At 47.0% G+C, this 19,882-nt stretch overlaps 1 protein-coding gene across 1 annotated transcript in view; it reads right to left on the bottom strand.

Moving 5' to 3' along the window:
* NECAB2 (N-terminal EF-hand calcium binding protein 2) overlaps nt 1-19,882 on the bottom strand; it is a 72,130-nt gene that overhangs the window by 4,609 nt on the left and 47,639 nt on the right. Inside the window, exons 4-6 of the mRNA XM_054640797.2 lie at nt 12,818-12,843; nt 10,073-10,170; nt 95-231 (exon numbers count right to left, since the gene is read on the bottom strand). Of these exons, the coding sequence (XP_054496772.2) occupies nt 95-231; nt 10,073-10,170; nt 12,818-12,843 (261 nt within the window). The remainder of the gene's footprint in view (nt 1-94; nt 232-10,072; nt 10,171-12,817; nt 12,844-19,882) is intronic.

Below are 19,882 nucleotides of genomic sequence, written 5' to 3'. Positions count from 1 at the left end.
CACAATGTCTGCTGCATTTCCCTCACCCCACAAAAGCATCCTCCTCCTCCCCTTCCTCCCTCCTGCACCAGAGGAGGGCAGGAGTGCTGCAGACCTGGTGGGGTTGGTTTGCTCATCAATGGCATCCACAGCACTCTCCACAGAGCTCAGCAGGGACTGGGTCTGGTTCGCTGTCTCCTTCAGCAGGAAGCGCGTCACAAACTGGTCCACGTTGCTGCCACTCTCGTACACCTGCAGGGGCACACGGGGAGCACGGTGAGTGCCAGGGCAGCACCTGCAGCAGCACCAGGGTCCCTGGCCAGTGCAGCACGTGGCCAGCAGCCCTCCCTGGTCCCCTGCCATGTCACCATGATGTAAAGAGGTGTTACCCAAAGCCCACAGTTGCTCACTTTAGCATGATCTTAAATTACTTTACTGTTGCCTTGCAGCCAGTGGGTGCAGGTATTTGCAAAGTGTGCCCTGTGCTTTGGAGATCCCTGCTCAGAGAGTTCAGCATATTATACAGTGCCCTAGTCCACAAGAGTATGGCCAACCCAGTGCTCAAGTTAAAGGGGTTTGGGATGATTCATAGGGCTAATATTCTGTCTGTCTGACTGACAGAAGCTCCCAGGTAATACAAAATTTTTCACGACAAAGAACACCTAAAAATATTTTAATAGAACAACTGATCTGCATGAAGAATCCAGGGCCCCTTTCCCAGCACAGCCTTGCTGAGCCCTGCCCTGCTCCTACACCTCCTGACAGTCACCAGCATTGTCCCAGAGGTGGGACACTGGCACACACTGTCCAACACTGACCAAACCAATCCAGCATTGGTTCAACACCACTCCAACCAGTTCAACACCACCCCAATCAGACCCAGTGGCCACTGACCTCACCAGCTCTGGCTGAAGCCAACCACTCAGCATCAGAGCTGAAAACATTTGCAGTTAACAAAAGGCTCCCCAAAACCCAGGTTCAACAGCACCACTTTTTCCCAGACTCTTTCCCACCCATCAGTGCCTGCTGGGACAGCACAATGCCCAGGCAAAGCCCTGCTGGACAATGTGTCCCTCTGTGCTCACATCTCTCAGCATGGGACTCCTCTGGGAGGAATTACTGAATTTTTGGAGCCATGAGACAGCAATGGGTGTCCTGGCTCCCTGTATTCCATCAGCAATGACCACACTCATGGGACTGGAGTGGTCCCAGCACCGCTGGCTATCTGACCATGCAGCAGCACAACATGAGCACCCCCAGCTCCCCAAAGCAAATTATCCCTGTTTCATGGTGAAGCTATTAACAAGGGTTATTTCCATGGCAACTGGAGCAGCTCTGTGAGAACCAGAGGGCCTTTATCCCCGCCTTTATCTCCTGTATTAAATCATGAAAGAAGAATGAGCTGATGGAAAAAAACCCTTTGGGGGAACTGATCACAGAGCTGATTCCTCAGCCTTGTTTGGAATGGGAGCATTAGTTTCTTGACAGCTTCTTGAGCATCCAATTAGCAGCATTTAATAACTTCTGTCTGACACAAGAAAACCTGCTCACAGCAACAGTGTTTCTGGGGGAAATGCACCACACAGTGATCCTCAGGAGAGGGTGGTGCACAGCAAGGTGATGGTGATGCTGAAGCTGTGAGAGGATGTGTAGTTAAATGGTAGATTTTTTATTACCTAACCACAGCCTATAATGTTGGTTCAGCTTTAGGAAAAATCAAACAGGTGATTGCCACATTCATTTAAATCAGTTGAACTCCCTGCATACAGATTGGATGGATGGATGGATGGATGGATGGATGGATGGATGGATGGATATTGGGTACAAAGCTATTCCAGCCAGCGCACAGAAAATTGGGGTGTTTGTGAAGATCTGATGCTTTTTGACAGGCCAGTAAGACAAATAGATCTAAAATCAAAACAACAGGGATTTTATTTCTCCCACTTAACTAACTGGCCATTTGCCAGCTCAGCTGTGAGATTTGCTCTCAGGACCTGAATCAGAAATGCACATGCTTAGAGGTATTTTCAGCAATCCCTCAGGTTTTCCTCTAGCACATGTCTTCTTCAGGGCTGCAGAAACAAACCATTAAAAAGACCAGCTACAAAGGGATCCTTCCCATTGTCTTACTAAAACATTTGTCAGACTATCCTAGTGAGATTTAATGAGGTTTAGTCTTATTAATTCCACCCTGAAGAGTTATTTCCTCCTTGCTTAGCTTGAGAAGTTAAAATATTTATGGAGATCATGTAATAATTGCTGCTCAATGAAGCTGCTTTGTGCCAGAAACTCTTGCACATCTCCAAGCCTGCGCTTTCCCATCCATCATTTCCAGACAAGCTCTTTGCTGAACTGCCTGGCCTTGACCTCTGCTGCAGCAAACAGGGGGGCCTGAGTGTTTGCAATGAGCAGCAAGTGCGAAAACATCATTGAAAGGATGGCCTTGAGATTTCTGTGTTGGTGGCTCTCAGGAGAGCCTCAGAAAGCTCCTGATCTGACAAAGCAGGAAATGAAACAGAGACATTCAAAAATGAGAGAGGAGTGGGGAAAGGACAGCTTGCATTATTGAGGAAATAATGGGGTTGGGTCTCTGGTCAACTGGCTGAGGTCCAAACCCCAAATCCACCCTCCTCCTCCACATCACAGGTTTTCATGTGTCTGTAAGGCACCTTCCCACACACACTGGCAGCCAACATAGGGGCACAGTCTGCTCAAAGCCCCACCACAGCTCTTCCAGCTTTTGATTTCCACAGGAACCCACCCAAAATCGCCCAAATTCTGGCACAGATTAATGAAAACATCCCTGGGATGTGTTACTTGTGCAAAGCATAACTGGGATTTTGATGTTGTTGAGTGCTTGGATTTGCCAACCAGTGCCAAGTTTCCCTCACCAGACACTGCAAATGGAGCCCTAAAAATGGGCTCTCATGGCCATGTCCTTGTGGGGACCAAATCCCGGGGAATGAGAGTTTTAATGTTGTTGAACATCTCAAAGCTTCTTTGCTGGCATTTTTAAAGGTCACTATTCAGCTCATTAAGACTACAGGATGTAAAATATAGATTATTTTGCACCACCCACGAACTTGGAGACCCACTGTGACCTCCCCACACCTTCCCTTTGCCTCACAGGGTTACAACCTGACCAACAAGGCTTCCCAGGGCTGGCTTCCAGCAAGACTGGCCAAATTGGCTGACAATTACCACGCCTGGGGACACTGGTGACTTCTCCAACTGTTAATAACCACAGTCCAAGCACACCCACAGAGTGATGCTGCCAAAATGAGAAGGCTTTTCAGCTGGAAACCAAAGGCAACTCCGTTTCACCCACACTTTTCCTCCAGTTAAAAAAGCAAAACCCGACAACAAACCTATTGCCATGCCATGTAACATCATCAAGCCTCATTCCAGGATGATGGGGAGGTTATCTTCCACCCACCCAGCCCTTTAAAAACAGGCATGTGTTGCACTGTAATCTCTGAGTGGCTGATTTAAATTCGTTGCTCATAATTGCCTGTTTGCTTCCAAGAGATATTTTCTTATAATTAAAATAACACTCAGACCTGCCTCTTTCTCCTCTCCCTCCCCCCGACTTTTAAATCCCTTCCAAAGCAGACCCAAAACTGATTGCCTGGCACATAATCAGTAGGAGAAACCTGAGGAGAACAGGCATTTAAATAGTTGATAAATGAAAGCATTACCATATTAAAGACCCTCAGCCTTCCCAAAACAGCTCTAAAAAACCAAATGAGACACCTGTTCAGATTTAAAAAATGACAACAGCATCATATGGATTTGAAAACTTTTTTGCTATAAAATCCTCCTCCTGCAAATCTCAATGTTGGACTCTTCTCATCTCATGCTTACCTTGTCTGGTCCTGAAGGTTCCCTGCCATGGGCCCTTCCCAAGCAATTTATCACAGGACTTCTCTGTTCTCACTATCAGAGAACCTCCCTGCTGCCCTGGATCCATCATTCCTGGTGCAGCCACAGGGACGTGAAGGGCAGGTGTCTGCTGGCCCACGCAGGCTGTGCTGCACATCCCCAGGCTCACCTGGGGATCCAGAGGCTTCTGGACCCTCTGCACCCTCACCCAGCAGGCTTGGAACAGGCTTGGGAGCGTGGCCTCCTACTGCTCAACACCCTCCCTATAAATCAGCCTTTTGCTTCACACATGCTCCTAATTAGCTGTATTTAGTACCCACAAGGCAGCAATTTGATACATATTTTATTTCAGTTTTCCAAGGAAAGTGCAGATTTTGTTTTCCAAACAGGACCTACTCAAAGGACCCTGCAGATGTAGCAGTGTGGGATGGTCAAGCTGCTGAAGGCTCAGCCTGGCTGTGCCACATGCTCATGCTTTGACTTGCTCCCTCCCTTCAAAGCTGCTCTCAGACTATTTGGCAAGATAACAGCACTGGCACCTTCACTGTACAATTTACCTAAATCCCAGGAGCAACAGACCTAAAATGAGAGGGAAGAGGAGGAAAATCGTGTCCTACAGGTGTCCATGAGAGCTGGAGCCAGGACAGCACAAGCAAGACCTCCAGAGAAGATGCTCTTCCTTTTCAGAGAGAATGGAGGGACATGAACTTTGCAGCAATAGACAAGCAGAAGAGCAGTGAATGAGGATCTTAATCTAAAAATAAGTTTCAAGAGAGACCTTAAGATTCATCTCCCTGCCAATCCCTGCTCCCCAGAGTCTGGCAGCCCAGGTGGATCTCCTGCACAGCCCTGCTGAGCTGGCAGGAAAATCGCTCCGGATGGCATCGCACGGAGAAGCAGCTTTCTGGTCTGGAGTCTGAACAGAAAAGTTGGGGAAAATTCAGTTCTTTCAGAACTGAAGCAACGCATTTTGTTTTAATTTGTGGTGCAATATTATCTTAAATCAGCTTCAGAGAAGAGTTGCAGAAATATTTTCTGAGAAGCTAAAGGAGCACCTCCTTTCCTTTCAGATTGTTCTTCAACTATAAAGTTCCATAACTTTTCTGGAGATCAGCATCTGCTTTTTGCTATAGAAATTGACACAGAAATTGTTCAGAAATGTATCATTCAAAACACATGGAGAGTTGACTCATCCTTTACCATTTCACTGACCCATGCACCATGATTACACCTCTAACTGCATCTTTGGAGTGTCTCAGACCTGGCTATGCTGCACTGCAGTGGCACCCCATGGCCTTCAAACCCAGACCAGAAGCCTTCAGCTGTTGTTCATTCAACCACCTTGAGGCAAGGCCAGAACATGAGGTTTGTGAGAAGCCTTGAGCAGCTCATATTTTCTGGGCTGGGCACAACTGTGAACTGCCAGCACTGTGCTGCTGTTCCACCCTGCCATGGGTCCATCCCCTGGCATGGCACAGCCCTGCCCCAGGAACCTGACACCCTCAGTGTGAGCACCAAATCCATCCAGCAGAGCAGGAGAAAACCTGCTCAAGTTAAATGAAAGGCTGAGATAAAGGGTTAGCTGGAGGATGGAAAGAAAATGTTCTTTTTGAGGATTATTTCTAGTGACTATTTTATCTCGAGGTGTCATCATTCAAAAAAAGAGCAATATCACTTTTGGCAAGCTTAAGTGTGGCAGGTAAGAATGCAAATAAGAGCACTTTATATTGCTGATCTGGGCTGTGCTGTAAAACAAAAAATACCATCCCCCATTTTTAGCATCCAAGACTGCTGGCAGATGGTTCTTGCTCTGGGGCTGCAACTGAGCTGCTCAAACAAGTGCAGTTTGCAGTTTGCTGAAAACTGGGGGAGACCCATGGTCAGCCTGGCACCAGCAGCAGGGAGAGGACATCTTCTGCAGCACCTCCACGAGCCCCAGGAGCCCAGCATCTCCTGTTCACTGCAAATGCATCTCAAAGGCAGAGACAAGAAGGGTGGATTGCTGCAGGAACAATTTAACTCATAAATAACATGCAAACCTATTCACCTGTATGTAGATACCTCTGGGCTCCCTACTGCTACTGGAACAACAGCAGCTGGTATTGAAGGTCAGTGCACTCAGTTTTTTATGATTTACATATTCTCACATCTAAATAATGAATTTTAAGGGGAAAATGCATTTGCAGCTGCTTTGGGTACATGCCAGTCCATAAGGCACATATGGTGCTTGGCACTCTGACAGGAGAAGGCTCTCAGGGGTGTGTGCTGTGTCACCACCTGGTCATATTTCCTCTCCAGGTCCATTGAATGAGGGAACTGAGAGACTGGCAGTGAGCAAGCAAGGAGTAAAACACTGTCTTTCACATATCTTCACTCTCTCTCCAGGACCAAAAGTGATGCTGAACACCAAGCAGCAGCTGGTCCAGGGTCACCCTCAGATCCTCAGGGCTGCTCCATAAACCCTTCCTGCTGTACCCTACTCTTCCCTGAAGCCAGTCTCATTCTGGCATGTGCATGGGCAGTTGCAATTTCAGCTCTAATTTTGGGTAATTTTGCTTTCCAAGCACTCTCCTTCTGTTTGGGACAGGGCATGCACCAAGGTCAGTCACCAGTGTTTCTTGGACCTGTCTGCTGCCCAACAGGAGCATCCCCAGGAAAAAAATGATTTGACTTTAAATCTGAGCTGCTTCATCCTTGAAAATGTTCATCACTCAGCATTTTTCTGGATTCTTTGCAGCTTGCTTTTAAAGTTTGCCTCACCACTTAAGGTCAGCCTTGCTGATGCTTCCATGGTCAGTCCTGCAAAATGCTTAATTGGCAGAAGCTGGAAGCAGGAGCAGTCCCAGTGCAGCTGGCAGTGGAAGCTGAACCTGACAGGAACAAGGATAATTGAGTCTCTCAGGCTCAAAAACCCACACTGTTTTTTTACCAAGCTAAGTCACATTTCCTGGGGTGTCTGGGTGAGGGTGAGCACCACCTCTGCCATGCCCAGGCACTTGCCCTGTCACCCCCAAAGCTGACAGGGGTGGTGGAAGCACTGGGTGGGCACTGTGCCCTAAGGCAGGGGACTCACCTGGGGAGGGGCAGGGGCAGCAGCACCCTGGCTGTGCTCTCCCAGCTCCCACCACCCCTCACACCCCCTGACCCTGGCACAATCCACCTCCTTCCCCATCATGTTGGTTCTGGGCTTTGCTGACTGCACTACACAACAAAGAGAGTTATAGAGAACATAACATAAAAGAGAGTTATAGAGGAACATCTCCTGCTGTCAGCTTTATTTAGAACCCCAAAGTTCATTTCCTTTCTCTCCAATTTAGCTTTGCATTTCCAATTGTCACCGGCAGTGATTTCAATGCAGCACGGACATCACTGTATTGGAAAATAATTACAATGACAGATTTTGTTTTGCTGTGAGACCTTCCACTACTGAATCTAATTACTGCTGATACTTTATGAGCTCCTCCAGCACCAGATAATTGCTGCTTTCTCTTTTTATAAAGCTAGAAATAATCAGTTGTCTTTTAAGGTGAGAAATATAAACAGCAATTAAATACCATGGTTCTCCATGCCCTCTTGTCAGCTGGCACCTCTCAGAAAGACAACACAGAAAAAGATTAGGCTTCATTTATTGTTTGCCCCAAATACATTGTTTGAAAAGGAGGGAATAGGAACACTCCTGAATTGTCAATAGTTTTCTCCAGCTTAGGAAATGTGTTATGGAGAAGCAGGAGCAGCTCACAAGCAAAGCAGTTTGCTCACAACTCACAATGTTCAGCATCATCAGCCAGCCCTTTGCAGGACCTGGCCACAGGAAAAAGTGTAGGGGCAGCAACAGGGGACACAAAACCACACTTGACTCTATGGAAAACCTGCTGTTTTGGTCACCTTTCACCTCTTCCAATGTTTCTAAAAATATCTTTTAAATGTATGAATCTTTTAACCATCCTGCTACCCCAACAGCATGGGACCCTTGGTTACAGCATCACATGGGGAGAAGATGGAGCAGAAGGAAACCACCCCATCCCTGAAAGTGCCCAGGGCCAGGCTGGATGGGGCTTTGTGCTCCACTGGTCTGGTGGAAGGTGTCCCTGCCCATGGCAAAGTGGTGGAACTTGATGAGCTTTAAATTCCTTCCAAAACAAATGTATCCTGTTTGAACACTGCAGACAGGTTTCTCTACCACCCACAACAGCTTCTTTTCTGTTGGGTTTTTTTTCCCCTGCTTCTTTACATGAACAAAGTGCCTGCCTTTGAATAATTCATTGATGAGGTTTGTACCACTTTGTTCACAAAAGCACAGTGGGGAGCAGTGCTTTTCATTAAATACTTCTTTGCCAGCTCCTCTCTGTGATGGAGTCTTGCTCTGCTTGCTCTCTTGCAAAAAATCTGGCAGGCAGTGAAGAGCAGCACATCCCAGGGCCTGGTGAAATGCGGGGATGGGAGGATGCTGGGGCAGCCCTGCCTCACCTGGCTTGGGAAATGTCTGCATTTGAGATGAGGTGCTGTGATCCTTCAGTGCCACAGCAGGAAGGTGCCTCCAGTGCTCCAGATCTCCCTGTTCCTCTCCACAAATTCATGATGGGGTGACCAGCTCAGGTTTAGGTAAATAACCTTGACCTGCTGCAATTAAGGCAGGTGAATCCTGCCACAATTTGCTGAATTGAGGAGGGGGAAAGGTGTTCTTCTTATGAATAACCATCCTGCTTCTGCTGCAGATGTCTCATCCAAGGTGATACCCAAATGCTTAGATGCCTGATTTATAAGCAGGGAATAGACCATCTTCCTCTTGCAAAGTATTAGGAAGAATTAGTCATATAAATTCACATCACACTGGAAAAGCAGTGGTGGAAGGCATCACGATCAGCAAACTGGAGTGAATCACTAAGATCTCAATTAGCATGTTAAGATTTATTTAAAATACATAGTTGGCAAACCTGATGGTCATGAAAATTGCTAATAATGAATAAAAATGAGACATGAATAGACACAGAAACTGAATCATAAAAAAATCGTGTTGTCCTGATTTTTTTAACCCTTTCATAATGTTGATAAATCACTAACACCTCACCTCAGACAGATCAGTGCTTGGCCAAAGACTTTTGCCTTTAATTTATAATGGCAAGACATCAACATGTTAAATATGCGCCTTCACTTTCCATGCTGCTTTCCTCACAAAAATCAAAATGGATGAATTTTGATCAAGTAAGGAAATCAAGCTCTTTACTCAGCAGCAAGAAGGGAGAGAAATTTCCCATTTACCATTCTAACTCCTGAAACTTCTTATCATTGCCACTTCTTTAATGTGGAGAAATTTGAGTTTCTCTTTTAGCTTCAAAGATAGATGGAAGGGAGATTTCCATGTGGATTGCTTGCAGGAGGGCTGTAGTTGGATTGGGAAGTATTTACAACTGCTTGGAAAAAGCAAAACCTTCCTCCTTGGCTTGGCCCTCAGTGTACTACCTTATTGCTCACCAGTGAAGAGGAAAACTGCTTTTTATTCATCATGGCACAAAATAACAATGCAAATGTAGTTGAAGGTGGAAGTGGGAGAAGGGATTGATTATCCTGAGGCAACAAATATCACTGATACAGCCCAGTTGCACTATTAAGTGGTGTGGAAGGACAGGAAAATAATATCAAAGGAGCTAAAGCTCTGTAAACACTTCTCTCAGCCTGGTAAGACAACAAATGTGCACCTCTCAGCAGGGATGTTTATATGGTATATCAGCTCAGATTGTATAGGTATTCATAAAGGAACTTCAATATACTTCTTGATCAGTGTCACTGTCTATAATAGTCCAGTATCACTGTCACATGATGGATTTTTTTGCACATATAAACCAGGTCATTATGTCTCAGTTGTGGTGCTTGCATGATTCCTCTGCAGTCCTTCAAGCACACAGTTTCCAATACAGCAGCTTCACACATGGCAACTGTATTTGGAAAGGAGGTTGCCCTCCAAGGTGGAAGCTGGATTTCAAGGCAGCTCTATAATATGAAGCTTCCAAAAGCCCTCTCAGTGATGCTAACAACAACTCATGCATTCTAAATCCCACCTGAGAGACCCAGAGGCTGTGTTGTCTGCAGAGCAGGAGGACACAGCACTGCTGCAGAGGATGAGGACCTTTCAGATTTATGTGCTCTGTTAATGCAACTTTTACCCCACTCACCCTGAGCCTGTGAAAGGTGAGGTGCAGGAGGGAGCACTCACCCGTTTGGTGTAGTCCATGGCCTTCAGGATGGAGAGGTTCAGCATCTCCAGGGAGGCCAAAACATCCTCGTAGTCTCCCATATGGTCAGCAAAATAGTCTGGGAAAACCAAGAGAAGCATGATGGGAACACGTTAATGTAACTTGAGGCTACTTGGCACAGCAAGATCTATTATTGGTGGTAACATAAACCTGAGAGGATGGCTCCAGGGGTATTTTTATACTCTATGTCCTTAGCCAAAGTCACAATTTGTCCTGCAGGGATGGGAAGTGATGTGATTCCCATGAAGTTTGGGTCCATTGCAGAAAGGAGATGTAAGACCCAGTAGCCCCCATTGAAAATAACTCATCAGATTCTTTATTTCTATGCCTACTTCTGCATTTGATTGTTTATGGTATCTCTCCCTCCTACTGCTGGCATGGAGGAAGGGGTCTCAAAAGAAATTCCCTTTCCATTCCCTTGACATTCTTTGCCACTCAAAGCATTCAAATGCCTTCCAATTCACCCCAGTTTATATGAGCTGAGACTGGCCTTACATCTTTTCCTACATTCCTGTCACATTTACACCTCAGCCCACAATCACAGGTTGGACAAGCTTTTGAGAGTAAAATATGCCTTGAAAGGAAGAGAAGAGAGCTGCAAGCTGGGCCCAAAATCACGTGTTCTCCACAGAAGGAGCCACACATCCTCTGTGCCATCCTTGTCCTTTCCCTTTTCTGGTGACTGACACAGAGTACAGCAAAAAGCTGTTCCTTAAAAGCCACCAGTGCTGCTCCTCAGCCTAGGACAGGGAGTTTCACACTGAGGTGACATCTCTGTGAAGTGCAGCAAGACATAAACTTCAGGAAACAATCCCACTAATTAGGTTTTCTTGGCTTAATTAGAAGTGCCTATAGCTATTTACAGTCTGAGAACATATCCAAAGGGAAGCAGATTTTGGCAGAACCGGAATGTCACAGCATGACTGACAGCAGCTGTTCCATGATAAGTAAACAGCTCACTCTCATTGCAGTGGGCTTGTTTGGTTTTTCCTTCCTACTTGGGAAAGAAAAACTGAGCAGATCTGATAGGTAAAGACTTTTTCTAAGTCCTGAAATAAAAAGCTGGAGCCATCCATTTCAGGGGAAATGAGCTGTTGTGGGCACAGCCCTTGAGACTGACCAAGGAGCACATGGGAGGAGAGCAGAGCTGACTTTAACAAAGTATTCAGCTCTGCTGCTTTAGCATTATTTATTCACGTGAAGCTGCAGGGCTCAAGAAATAACTTTTAAGATGCTCTCAACATTTTATAACACACAACCCATTTCAAGAGAGACACCACAGCTCCCATTTAGACAAACGGGGGGTTTATGTTTAATACTTAGAGGAGAAGCAAGCAAATAAATCACAGGCAAGGGCAGGTATGTAGCAGATAACAGATCTAGGCAGGAACTTGGGCTGATGGATCCTTTCTCTGGCTTCCCCCAGCTTTCCCAGGAGGTGATGGGTTTATCTCCCTTCTCTCCTGGCAGCTTCACCCCTGGGAGAGGCAGTGAGATGGGATCACACTGGGTGACAGCCATGTAATTTCCTGATTTTATCAGAGTGATGGAGGAAGCTGTGAGGGGTTAAACAATGCCATTGTTACCCAGAGCTGATTTCTTGGGTCAGCTGGCAAGGAGACCTACTGCAGTAGGAATGGAGGGATGGGAACAAGCCCTTCATATCCTCACCAAACCAAAAGGATTTTGTAGAAGTCTTTGTTTCTTGCCTACCAAAGCAAGGACAAGCAGGAATAACCAGTGGAAAGGGGAATTGTTGCTGCTTTTGCTGCCAGCTTGGATGCTCAAAATAGTGAGGGCAGGGGTTGAGTGCACCAGGAGGAGAGAAACCCTGGACAATGTCCTGGTGCAGGCACACCCATGGACAGAGAAGTCTTTAAGGTATCAAGAATAGGGAGTAACTGCCTGGTGCTGGCACAGGCACCAGTAACCCCATTTCTGTCTGCACAACCCACTCCCAGCCAGGCTTCCAAGGGCTGGAATTAACTGCAAAGTGATGAAGGTAAATGGTGAAGACCTGCTGAGGTGTCTTCATGTGTTCTTCTGTATCCTGGCACAGGAGGGGAGAAGAGATGGATGAGCTCTCTGCAAGGCTACACACCTCTCTTCCCATCTCCTCCCAAAAAGCTGGGGTGCAGGAAGCATTTCCCAATATCAAGCATCCACAATAAAATACACCTGAGGGAGCAGTTTGAGTCACCTCCTAATGAAGCAAAGCCCTTCAGAAATCCCAGCAGGAAACATCCCCTTTCTGGTCAAGATGTGGGACAAAATATTATCATAGGTTTTCTGTTCAGCCTTTAATTTTTGCAAGCTGTGGGAGGTACAGCAGAGGTAGTGCACTCCTCAGGCAGCCTGCTGGGAAACAGGAAGGCTGGCCTGGGGAGAAACATGTTACAGGTCTTGCAGAGGGAGATGGGTTTATTGAACTTTAGAGTGAAGCTGGAAGCCACAACACCTCCAGAAATTAAAATCCAGCTTGTTATTGAACAGGGTCCATGTACTTTGCTTAGCTCTGACCCCATTTGTGTTGCACAGAAATGAAAAAAGTTCTGCCAATTTTCCTGTGGAACGAGGAGCAGAGCAGCAGCAGGGCTGAGATCCCCAGCTCCACAGCACTGCAATCTCTGCTGGGTTTCATGCAACCTTTGAAGGCCCTCATGCACACAATGATTGCTGCTGCCCAAAGGAGGGACTGCACTCACCACAGAGCTCCTTGGTGTCCACATTGCTGCAAGAGGGGGAGAACAAGGCAGGGAGGAAGCAGGAAAAAAGAAAGAGAGAGAAAGAAAGACAACTTTAATGACAGGACAGATGAAGGCTTAACTCCAACAACATCACCCACACCCTCAGCATCCCCCAGCCACCAGTGGGGACAGCCTGTGGAGAAGAGCAGGGTTGGTTCACTCAGAGCATCTTCAGCATCTGTGCAGCTGGAACAGGTTCACAAGTTATTCTGGATGTTCCCTGAGAGGGAAATGGGTACTTGTACATCCCCCCTGAGGAGGGACCTTTGCCCAAGGGGGACCCAGCACACCCGGCACATCAGCTCCTCTGACTTCCTTACAAACATCCAGCCTGGCAACACCCCGGTGAGACACTCACATAGGAATGTGTTTGTTCCCATTTACTCAGAATAAAAATTTGTAAAATATACTTTTCTCAATGGACCAATTCTCCTAATTCTGCCCCTATGAAGCAGCTCTTGCCTGGGACTGCCTCCAGACAAAATGGCACAATTACTCCTTAACACAGGAACATTAAGTTTACATAACAACATCTCAACAGACCAGCTGCTTGGGAAATAAAGATTGCTGCTAATCTCTTTGTGCCTCCTATTCCCACACAATCATTAGTGCTATTCAAGGACTGGAACGACCCCTTAATAGAATTATATCTTATCCATCCATTTATATCCTGGGAAGTTATTTCTTTACCTAAACTCATCCCTGCTCTGTCTAACCTGCCAGCATCCTCCTACAGCCCTGCCCTGACACCCAGACCAAGGCAAGCACAAATGCCTGGAGTCCAGGAGGTGCTGCCTGAGCCTGTCTCCTGCTGAGAAAGGAGGTGGTGCTGAACCACAGCCCCTTTGGGTAGTGCTGCCTGCCATGGTGAGAAGATGTCACCTCTTGTCTTGGGCCTCTCATGGTGCAGGGCTGGTGGCACAAGCTGCAGCTGCCCCTCTCTGCAAAATGAGCTCCTGCACTAATTTATCTTCATCTCTTGGAGACTTGTATTCCTCAAACCCTGGAATTACTTCCCTGAATCCTACAAAACCCCCTGGGGAGCTGTGGGCTCAGCTTCCCTGGTGCTCTCATGGGCAGATCACTGAACCCACAGATCCAGAGCACTGTGCACCAGAGCCACTCCTGGGCCCAGGGGCTCTGGCACTGCTCAGCACTCTGCAGCAGGTGGTTCCCAACACAGAACTTGAGCAGTGCAGCAGCAGAGGAGCTCAGTGAGCCCCCAGCAGATGCATTTCCAGCCCTGGCACAGCCCCAGGACCCTGGCTGGTTGTTCCCCAAGGCTCTCTCCAGCACACAGCCTGGGAAGTCAAATGTTGCTTGCAGACACATGAAGAGTAGTTTTGACAGCAGCATGTGAAAAGTAGCTTTGACAGCAGCATGACCCACAAAGTGTTTCAATAATATTTTCCAGAAGACAGTTATTGTTTAAAAACACCTACTGACATGGTTATGGGTTTGCAGATAGAGCATGTTACTGAGAAAAAAAAATCTGTTATTGTATTCCATGTGATTCTGCATTGTAATAATTGATCTGCTGCTGCCAAAATCGGTCTTTTATTTCCTCACATCTTGCCATTGTGTGATTTTTTAATTGTGCTTGAATGTTAACGCAGCTGAGAAGTTGCTTTTAATTTTAAGCCATCTTGCCTTCAGAATAAAGCTAATGAAAGAAATTACTGAAGTCACAAGCTGACTTAATAAAAAAATATGATAATGTTCAGATGAAAAACTGTAGGGAGAAATCAATGGGTACTTGAGCAGGCTGTTTCCATCCCCCAGGAGTCTGCCTGCTGGGAACATTGCTGACACAGAGCCACGTCCCCACTGCTCTTACAGGGGGGCTCTGGCCCAGCTTGGGAGCTGCACAGCAAAAGCCACGTGCAATACCCAGCCACAAATCAATTTACAGGCTGATCTGGTGGTTTAATACTTTAGTAACTAAGCCCCACCTGGGTTATGCCAGTAGGGATTTTTATTCTGCAAATATTCAGGATCTGGGGTTCAGGGCTGGTGAGATGGGAGGTGGCAGCTCCTGATGAGCTCCCTTGTCATCCCCAACCCTCCATCCCTGAGCTTCCCTTCAGAGGACATTTTTGGAGCAATCAGGTATCACAAATCCCTTCAGAAGAAAAACATTTACGTGAGCATTAGTTACCAACTTTTTTTTCAGATGCCAAATATTTAACACTCCTGTACACAACAATAAGCTAAAAAGAAAAATCGTGACAAGTTGTTCTCGTGTTTTCAGGAAAATAATTTCAAAAGTCTTTCAAGTACCAGAACACTTGGCTGTGAATTAGCTTTCAATTTTTATTGCATTAATATGACTAATTCAAGAGTTTATTGAAGCCATAACCCAACTAACTAAGCAGAATATAATGAAGTTTAAGTAGAAATGAAGGAATAATTAAAGATTTCTGTGTCATACAATTTTTTCTGCATTGTAGAGCCCACATATATCTAGTCTTGTTCCAAAACAAAAGTCTTTCTTCCAAAGGAGAAAAAAAAAATCAAGAAAATCCAAATATTTTTGAAAATCCAGGCCTTTTCTCTGTTTTCCAACCAATGAGGCTGTAGCATGGAGCAGCACAACCCTGCATCCCCAGCCTTGCTGGGGGTGTGCACCCTTTGAGGTGACTTTCCAAGGCAAAGATGTACTTTGGAGATACTCCATCTGCATTTGGCACACAATTGCTCCAGCAGGAGTAGGAAGCAAACACAAGAGCACAGATTTCAACCCAGATCACCTTCTGGAAAGGCAGAGCCCAAGCCATGAACTACTGTGGCCACAAAAAAGGACAATTTATTGCCACCACTCCCCCCTTTTAAAGACACTGGGATCATTTGACCAGATAAACATATTGGCAATAGGGAAATTGTTTTCTCTCCTGGTTCACATCCAACTATTTCAAAGAAAAAAAAAAGACCTCTAAGTGTGATGCTCCTCCTGTGTGTGGGGGAGTTTAAAGAGCAAAGGAGTTTAAAGAGCAATGACCATGCTGTGAGAGCATCCCCTCAGTGGCTTAATTAAGTGAACTTGTCCACTAATTACTGATGCATGGCTTGTGCAAGCAAGAGGCTGCCCAGTGTAATGGCTGTGCCTCCTGCATGCTCCAGAAAGAACAACATTTCTCCCCACAAAGCCCCACCCAGCATTAAATTGTGTTTGAAGAGCACCTGAGCTAATGAGGATCCCTGGGAAGTCACATCTCTCTTGCCATGTCCCTGACTGGGGATTGTCCATGGACAGGTTTTATCAGAGCTGTCCTGCACTGACCCTGCTGCTTTTCCATCAGTTCATAAGCTTTTTTATTTCTGTGAATGCCTTTCTTGAAACATGCTGCCATCCTTGAGACTTTATCCTGGGAAGAAGGCACCATCAGACAGAGGAGCTGTTGCATCAGGGTGTCCAAGAGCCCAGGGATTATGGCACCAGGCTGAGCATCCCAGCAGCCACACCTCTGGGTGGGTGATGGTACCACGCAGCCTCCAGCTCTTGGCTCAGAACCTCCAGCTCATTGGTCCAGATCAACCTAACATTTTCTTAAAGCAAATCAGTGTTTTCCATCAGAAAAAAAATACTATTTCTGGATACTCCCTGTGATGATGATTTGCATTAGCTGTTAATAAGCCAGCCCAGGGGAGCACAGCAGAGGAGAGAGCACCCAGAGAACATCTCAGGAGGGCTCAGCAGAGTCAGGGATGTCCTGGTCCAGTGCAGCTGCTGACCTGCAGAGGTTCCTTGCAGCAAACCCAGCCAGGACTCTGGAACCCAGCCTCTCTCCTTCCCAGCATCTCCCTGCCTCCCTCAGGCAAGGCTGATGGCCTCTGACTTGCTGTCCTTAACATATTCTTCCAGACTTCAGCTGAAGAGAGGAGAGGAAAAGTTATCTCAGAATGAAAAAGATAATGTGGAGGAGAGGAGCATGAAATTTCCTTCCTGGGTTTCAGCTCAGCCAGAGGAAAGGTGTCCCAGGCACTCCCAAAGGGCAGTACAATCAAAAACATAACGGGGATTCAGAAGATGCAAATACATCAAAGTCTCATCCTCACGTTTCTCATGCAAATATCTGCCTGGATGTGCTGCTCAAATGCTGCTCAGTCCCATCAGCTTCAGCTGAAGATAATAACCCTTTTCCTTGGGCAGATGAAAGGTTTGCATCAGCAGCCACACGGCTTAGTCACTTCACCAGCACAGAAAATGGAAGGGCTTTTTTCCTGAAATCACGTTCTACTTTTATTTCCATCTTTTATTCACAGCTTTGGGTTTGCTACAAGGCTTCAAACAAGCACGGAAACAAATTATCCTCCAGCATTAACCACCTGCAGAACTCATTTTCATTTAGGAAAGACTAAAAAACACCAAGTGCAGCTGGAATGTATTATTATATCTGATGATAAGGCTTCCAGCCCCATCAGCAACAGCGCTGTGTTATCTCAACACCTCAGAAGTGGCAAATATGCATCCAGATGCCGTCTAAGGGGTCACAGATGGTCACTTCTGATCTTTAGTTTCTGAGCTCAATGAAACATGCTTTACACAAACCCCAGAGTGAGAGAAATTATTCCAGGCAGAGCAAGAGAAATACCAAATACTGGATGCCAGTCAGGAGCTGAATAATTCTAAAGAATTAAATAACTTTCCAAGCCCATCATTTTTTCTTCTGAGTCCTGGTAAATCCTTCCTAAGGCCTATCCAAATACCTCCCTTATACCCACCTGATTGCTTAAGAAAAAAATCCCAGACCACTTTTATGGTATTACTTATAAAAGGACTTCCAAAATCTGGTGTGCCACATGCAAAGGAACAGCAGAAACCATATGTCAAGGCTGTCCAGAACCAGAGGGGCATCCAGCCACCTGCAGCTTCAAATGACACAGGCAGAGAAGAATTCAGGACACAAATCAGTTTTGGGCTTCATTTCTTTAGCTGTGGCAAGCTGGCAATCAGGGTTCTGTGCCCACCTGGCTTTACTTCAAGGGATGGTCTTTATCTGCTGCCAGATATTTCTTGCATGACATAAATCTGTGGTGTGCTTCACAGGAATAATTCTAAGGTGGTGCACCACATATTGGTGCAGGCACAATTGCCCTGCTCCCTATCCAGTGCAACAATAAAGACAGTGAGCCTGGAATAACCCAGCAGGAATTTGCTTTTCCCAGTGGGGCAGAGAGTACCACAAATGGGGAGCCATGAGGAATGAGCTGGCACAGGGTTCATCATCCTCCCAGACAGAGGTTCCTCCCAAAATCTGAATTATATGAAAGAGGAAAGGTTTTGCAGAGTGCACATGGATCAGCACCTAACTGGGACACATCCAGCACAATGATTAAAACACCAGTGGAGAGCAGCTCCAAGGGGGCTCCTGAAGGGGAGGAAAATGCTGCCTTCTCCTAAGCAAAACTAATAACTTTATCCTTCCCTTGGCATGTGCTCCATCACTGAGCACCTGGAGAGCACAGTAAGGGCCTCTGAAAGCCCAGCAACAAAACATGATTTTCTCCAAAGCCCTGGTAACATAAAGGAAAAAAAAATAGGGGCAAAGATTATCCCAGAAATAGAGAGAAACTAAAGGAGGATTTTGTATGAAGTTTTCTCATATTAATTTTGTAGTACAGTCTCATTACCTGTGGTGCAGGGTTGGGGTTTAGAACACATTCTATGTCCTTTGAGAGATGGTCTCTCTCCTCCTACTGGCCCTTGCTATCAACAGGATTTTCCCTCACCAGCTGGGCTGAAGTCTATTGACCCAAGGATGCTCTGCTCACCTAAACCTGGGGGTTGGCTTCTTCCTGCTCCTTGCACACCTTTCCTTGGCATTTAGGCAGATGATGACCAAGATGGGGCAGTTTTGCCTCTTTCACACCCCGTGCCAGGTGTGGCTCTGCTCAGCAGGATGGAAGGTGAGCAGCACTGGGGCTGCACTGCACGCCTGCAGTCAGGCCCACTGCACAGTCATGTTTCACGGTTTTCTCTGCAGCCCCTTGCCTTTTTAGAGCTGTCTGAGTTCTCATTAGCTCAGCTGCTGCCCAGATCCAGTTTCCAAAGCACACACCCACGTTCACTGGAAGTGCTGGTGCCCAAAGCTGTGAGCTCTGCCCTGTGTGCTTCCCTCTGGAGCGCCAGGGCAGCAGAATCCTCATTAAAAGCCACTAATCTGGAAAACACTGATTTTTCAAGGTAAACTGAACTGACCTTCTCTACAAACAAGCACAGTAAATGTGGTAGGCTCAGCATAAAACACACTCCTTTATTCATCCTGTTCAAGGCTGCTCCCTCCCTGCTCAAGAGGACCCTGTGAAGCTGCTGCAGTCACACAGGGGATCCATGGTGGGCTTGCTCTGCCTGCAGCAGCACAGAGAGAAACCAGGAGCTCTCAGTTCCCTGCAGGCCGGGCTCCCCTGCCCAAGGCAGACAAAAGGCACCGCAGAGAGGCAGCACTGAGGTGCCAGCATCACCAGAGCTGCTCCTTTAGCTGAGCGACCTGCGGCAATGACGGGGAGCACCAGCAGAGCCCCTTTGCCACCTCCTGCTCCTCCTTGCTGGGGAAGCCCCAAGGCAGATCCTGAGTGTGCCCGATGGCTCCCCTGGGGACAGGCACAGCCTCAGCAGCGGGACCCGACCTGCAGCCGCTCGGGCACACCTGGGCACACTCGTGAGCACCCGCGCACACTTGGTCACACCCGCACACACTCGGGCACACTCGGTCACACCCGGGCACACTCGGGCACACATGGGCACACCCGGGCACACTCAGGCACACTCGAGCACACCCTTGTACACCCACTCACACTTACACCCTTGCACCCCCTCGCACACTCTTGCACACTACTCACACTCATGCGCACAATAAAGTCCTGCAGCTCCCTACCCATGGCTGGGCCACCACAGCCTTCTGCAACTCCACCCTGGGCAAGGAGGGGTTTCCCCCCTTCCACACCCCGCTGGGGCCACCCAGGATCTGTGTGTTACGAGCAGAGATTGGTGGAGCTGTTTCTGCACAAGAAAGAAAATTTTGG

Source organism: Agelaius phoeniceus, chromosome 12 (assembly GCF_051311805.1).
Source record: "Agelaius phoeniceus isolate bAgePho1 chromosome 12, bAgePho1.hap1, whole genome shotgun sequence".
NCBI lineage: Eukaryota > Metazoa > Chordata > Aves > Passeriformes > Icteridae > Agelaius > Agelaius phoeniceus.
The sequence above is the reverse complement of the archived record's forward strand: the minus strand, read 5'-3'. Positions and strand labels throughout refer to the sequence as shown.